The sequence below is a fragment of the Gossypium arboreum genome, chromosome 11 (assembly GCF_025698485.1).
Source record: "Gossypium arboreum isolate Shixiya-1 chromosome 11, ASM2569848v2, whole genome shotgun sequence".
Lineage (NCBI taxonomy): Eukaryota > Viridiplantae > Streptophyta > Magnoliopsida > Malvales > Malvaceae > Gossypium > Gossypium arboreum.
In genome coordinates, this window is record NC_069080.1 from 12,877,707 (window position 1) to 12,883,835 (window position 6,129).

General features: G+C 30.4%; 1 protein-coding gene across 1 annotated transcript; it reads right to left on the reverse strand.

Annotated features, from left to right (window-relative positions):
* Nucleotides 1-4,892: 4,892 nt before the first annotated feature.
* Nucleotides 4,893-5,609, reverse strand: LOC108473193 (monothiol glutaredoxin-S6-like). Its single transcript, XM_017774729.2, has one exon. It carries the CDS (start codon nt 5,490-5,492, stop codon nt 5,184-5,186), a length of 309 nt encoding a protein of 102 aa, XP_017630218.1. The 5' UTR covers nt 5,493-5,609; the 3' UTR covers nt 4,893-5,183.
* Between the last annotated feature and the right edge of the window lie 520 nt (nt 5,610-6,129).

The window sequence follows — 6,129 nt, forward strand, 5'->3', positions numbered from 1 at the left end:
TGAGTTGATTCCGACGACGTTCTTCGAGTCATTTCTTCGTTGTACTTTGCGTGTCCCTTTAGTTCTCTTTTAATATGTATTTATAAACTTTAGAATGCTCAAAAACCCTAAAAATTATCTTTTTTTGTATAAAAGAGAAGCAGAGTTCGAAATCGACACGGGCTTGCACATGAGCGTGTGGCTAGCTCGTGTGGCTCACACGGTCGTGTGCCCAGCCCGTGTGGAAGTGCCTAGGCCGTGTAGTTCCTGAAAACAACTCTTTTTGTCTGATTTTGGCCCCTTTTTTGCTCCTTTCACTTCCCTATGCTCACTTAAGTATAGAAACATAAATTTAAAGGATTAGGAGCATCAAATTCACTAATTCACATAATAAATCATCCAAAAATATGCCAAACATGAGATTAAAATATATTACTTTTATGGTTTATCAGAATAATTTCGATTCAACGCAATCACTAATATAATATTCCCCAAGTACTATAATTTTCCATAATAAGCTAGATATCGATAATGCAATCAATATTAGCTTAGATAAACAATTTAATATATTACCAACACTTTAAATATAAAATTGTTTTCATATAGATTTGATGAGAAAAAGTGAATACTCTATTTAATACCAAATTACCAAATTCATATTTTTCAATATATACCATAGTAATAAATAATTACTTTGATTAGAAAACAAAATATCATACCTAATTCCAATCTCACTCCTTGATTTTGCATGTATGATGTCAAATGTTATAAATAAAATAAATAGCATTAGAAAAGAAACAGGTGTGTTATACGTTTTACTTCCAAAAATACTTTAGGGGAAAGTTAAAATTTTTAACTTTTGAAAAAAGTGCTTTTGAATCAATTTTTGGCTTAGAAGAATTTTTTTTTCTCTCAAAAAGCAACTTGTTTTAGGAATATTTTTGTCCAAAAGTGTTTTTTGTCCCAATTAGAATTAATACTAAATGCACCTAGAATTAATGACTCTTTTTTAATAATATCGATGTTAAGATTTGAACCTGAATTTTCCTAATGAAAATGTAAAATATTTTTACTATTATATCCAATATTTATTGAAAAATTATTTTATTGATTTAATATAAAAGATAAAATAAAGATAAAAGTAAAAACTCTCATATATTAATGATTATTTTATAAAAGAATATGATTTTAATCATTTTTCAAATCTAATTGATTCATAATATTAATTCATTTAAAAATTAAAATATATTATAGATAAATAAGTTATTGCACATTTGCACTGCACATCTTTTTAAAAAATTAGCTACACAACCACTATAAAAAAGGGCTAATTCCACCTTAAACTATAATCCTTATCTTAAAAAGGTAAATTACACAAATCACTAAATTAAAGGTAAGTTTTAGTTTTTGAAAAAGTTACAATTTAATCATTATAGTTTTGAAATTTTGCTTTTGGTCACTTGACTATTAAGTGAAACTTTTTAATTGATATAATAACAAATTTAAGTCCTCAACTTTTATATATTTTTGTCAATTGAACTTGATTCTATATAAAACTTATTTAAAGAACTCAAAGTTATTTAAAAATAAAAATTCTATAGAAAAATTCTAAAAGTTAAAATCTCAAAAACATTGTTATTGAAGAACAAGTATGAATGAGAAATAAAGAAAATTATCATTTAATAAAATCTGATAACAAGTTAAAAATAGAACAAAATCAATAAAAATTAGATCATTACCTCGTTGTTTCTCAAAACCAAATTAGTATATCTTGAGCAAAGTTCCATGCCCTTAAAAACATCTAGAACTTATATAAAAGAGACTTGTAAAATCGACTTTGATGCCATTTCTTTAACTAAGAAAATATAAAATATACCACATATTTTCTTAAATTCAATTCAAAATTTCAATTGAGTTATTTTTCAAAACCTAAATTGTAAAAACAACTTATATTTTGAATTTTTTTCTTATAATGAAAAAGCTATATAAAGAAACAAAATAGGTAAAAATAAAGAGCCAATAATTTTGCTTATTTTCTTTAATTTTTATATGTTTTTATAAAAGAACGAGTATTGGATATTATAGAGAGAAAATTTAGAGGTTTAAAATGATTTTCTCTTACTTTATTTATTTTGAAATTTTATTGCTTCAATTTTAATTTTATTTTTAGAATTTTCTAAATTTTAAAAAATATTTTTTATCATTTTATATATAATCATGGTCAAATTGATAAAAAATATAAAAACTAAAGATTGGAATTGTTATTACACTAATTAAAAAGTGCCACTTAATAATTGGGTGACAAAAAACAATTTAAAAAAATTTAGTGACCAAATTGTAACTCTTTTAATTAGCGACCAAAACCAAAATTTACTCATAATTTAGTGACTAATGGTGTAATTTATCCTATTCTAAATTAGTCTTTAAACTTAGCTATGAGGTTATATAAATCATATCTTTACTTAATTGTCATATGATGCCCTAAATCTTTTATGACATAATTTAAATAAATGAAAAATTTAAAACTAAAATATTGTGATATAATTTTTTAAAAATAAAAACAAAATAAACAAATTTCTTTTCAAAGTTTTAGTTTATTGTTATTTTTTTAAATATGGCAATATTTTATTTTCTTTTTATTAAATGTTCATTTTGACATTTTTTCTTTTTCATTTTCATTTTAAATTATATTATATAAGTTTTGATATATTACTTAATGAGAAATTTAATGATTTTTGTAATGAAATGTACTTATTAATGTAACCACCATAGTTTGCAAATGAATGTTTTGAAATATAAGGACTAATTTGAAATCAGAAAAATAGTTTGGGGACTTCTGTCAAAATTAACTCAAAAGAAAACGCTGTATTTCAGTTACCTTACATCCAAACGTCGCGCTGAAATTGATGGTCGCTTCATTGTTGGGATGGAACCGGTGCGCATAAGATGCGCGTACCTCTTTCTCAATTGCGCAACCCATCCTGGGGCTCTTCCGGTATTTCAAAACCCAGCCTTTGCATTGCATTATCCTTACGCCCCTTTAGGGTTTCCGAGATTGAAAATTTTGAATCATCTTGATCTTTTCAAGCAATTGGAGCAAGAAATATACACTGTAGTCAAGGCTATTACAACCTGGGAATAATCGCTGAGCACAAGTTATCGGCCGACAAAATTCGCGAGGCAAAAGATACGGCTCGTGAACTGATTGAGAAATGTAACTATAAAACAAAAAAGACGGCGTTTTTGAAAGATTATAAATTGTAAATATATTACGCCATCGTATCGCTCTCAAACGGTCAACAAATGCACTTTTCCTTTACGTTAATGAAGATTACGTAGCTGAACAGTTGTTACAGGTTTAATCACTAGATAGAGCAAAACTTTTGGTGGGGGGCGCTCTCTGATGCTAAATCCTTGTCCTCCAAAATCACCAAATAAAATTGATCGCTCAAAATATATGACAAAATGGCTCATCTTTCTTTGCCCAAAATTCTCAGAAACAAAGGGGCTATAGTAAAATAAAAAATTTTAGACAAGATTGAGTATGATATGAAAAGATGGAATTTTTCTTTTTATCTCACACGATTCTCTCCTTGAAGTGGCTCCATTAATGTTGAGACACCTGAGCTAGGGTGGATGTTCAAAGACATTGAAAGTTGCTTTTATCTTCTATCAGATCAATCGATTCCCTTCCTATATCCCATATTTTTATGGTTCAATTCCTCATCTCAATTCATCAACTCCCATAGGTGTCAACCTGAGGAGGCAAACAAGGTCTTTGGTTTGTGATTGGAGAATAATCTTGACGAACAGCTTTGCGTTTAAAGATACGGCTTAATTTGGAAGCATTTTTTGTTTGGATTCTCTATTTCTTTTGAAGTATAAAAAAAGAGTTCCATTAACATCAGCCTCTAATTGTACAATGACTGACCTCTAATCTATTTACATCTTTTCATTTATTGTTATCGGGATTTAACTTGTAATTACTTTTTTTTTATCATCAGCGGTAAATAAGGAACTTCATTGAATTTAATTTATAGATCACTTGAATCCAATAATTGAACCTTTGACACCTTTAACTTCAGCTGCTGCCATGGAATTTTGGCATTTTATGAAGGAGATTTTTCTCCGATCTCACAACAGCAGCTTTTGGCACACTATAAGTGAGAACATACACCTCACTGGTACTGCATATTTTAATCTAGACAAATTTTATTGCAAGTATAAATGACCATTTTATCTCATCACTTATTTTAATTTTACAGCTGTAGTAATTAATCTCACCTGAATCAATTAACTCAAGACTAAGAAAATCTATACCACCTTCTATTCACTCCTGTGATTTAGGCGGGCCAGCTACTTGGAAATTACTTAGCAATGGCATTCTCTGAGTTACGTAAATGATGACCAAAAAACCAAGCAATGTTCTCTATAAAATTTATGGTTTTGTAGCATGGCGTTCGTATAGGCTTGCTGCTTGCATATATGGAGAAAAAATTATTACAGGCAAGGACCGCCCTGCTTTGAGGGGAAAAACAAAGTCTGACAAAACACTAGCAGTTCCAGCTAAAATGGGAAGGACCCTTCACAATGAGCTGCTAATGCTATGGCCTGATCTGATCTTTTAGGCCTTCAAGATTGATCCGGCAGCCCTTGAGCCTCCATTGTATTTGCTTTCTCAGCATTGTAATTTTACAATTCCTTTTTTGAGTTACTGGCCTTGAAAAAACCCAGGAAATCTTGCTGTTTCTCGACTTCCCCAGTAATTGTTGTTTACTGCTGAATTAATATATATACACATATACATTCTTTTTTGGATTACTTAATATGCTTAGTTAATCTTCAAATTCCAATTACTACACAATTAAAGAGCTCAACACTGTAATTCAAAGTCCAAGGTTGAAGCCATTAGCTGCAGCATACAATAGTAGATATATTTTTATAGCTTTATTTTAGCATAGACAAGGATGATATTACATGGCCAAGTTATAATACAAGTTCCTCCTAAATTTAGTACCAAGGAAAATTCTATGACTCTATAATCCTGGCCAGCCCCAAAAACGGTGTACAAGGGTTGCTCTGCAAAAAGTATCTAAACATTGACAGTATTTTCATTGTATATACTACAGAAACCAATAGGAAATACAGACAAAGCCATATCATTTATTTGAGTTTTGTTTATAGAAAGCTATGGCATGCCTGTGTCAAATCCATATGGCACCAGCTCTCATGAGCATTGGGACAAGCTGGTTCTTCACTTGGAGGGTCATGATTTGATTGGGACCCCCAATGAGTTGCTGCCCTATGAAAACAGCTGGTACACCGGGCTTACATCCCATCTGCTGCAGTGCCCTTTCAACTTGTTGCCCATCTTGGATTTCGTCCAACTCGTAAACTGTTGGATTTGCCCCAAACCCACTTATCAGTGTCTTGATGGTATGGCTCATGCAACATGTGGTCCGGCTAAAGATCACCACTGGTCTGTCAGCTACCATCCTTGTAACTGCTTCCATTATTATGCAACAGAGAAAAAAAAAAGTACCTTCAAATGTGTGAGTGTGCTGTGGAGCTTCTTGGGGACTTTGAATGTTTAATCTGCTTCAGTCTCATGAGGAACCTAAGCACCCTGAACACCTATTTATACTATCTTTGAACAGAGATATTAATATAGAAAAGGAATAAAATACAATAAATTTCTTTATCATTCCTATATTACCCCTGATGATTACTTGATAAAGACATCTATATCTTGTTAAATTGAGTTAATAACAAGTTGCATATATAACAGTATGCTAATGCACAACATGTGACAATAAACACATTATAAATGACTTCACTATCCTTAACCCACATTGTTACCATGCATGATTGTAATCACAACCAATCTAATATGCCATACTAAAACAAATTGCTTTTCAAGATTTAGTTTGAGTTCTAAGGTAACTAAAGTTACAGAAAAGGAATTTAAATGTATTCCATCCAGGTAATTAATTTTTTGGTCCTCCTTTCTTTGTGCATTGTAGTTTCCCATCCTAGAACTATCTATACATTATATCTATCTTTTGTGGCATCTCTGCTGAAGTGGAAAAAGAAGTTGGGTTTATCCAGTTGGATGGAACTTTATTTTTTTTCCCCATAACAAGATTCCCA

Coding starts and splice junctions, on each gene's coding strand:
- LOC108473193 (XM_017774729.2), bottom strand. CDS start 5,492: ATGGAAGCAGTTACAAGGATGGTAGCTGACAGACCAGTGGTGATCTTT.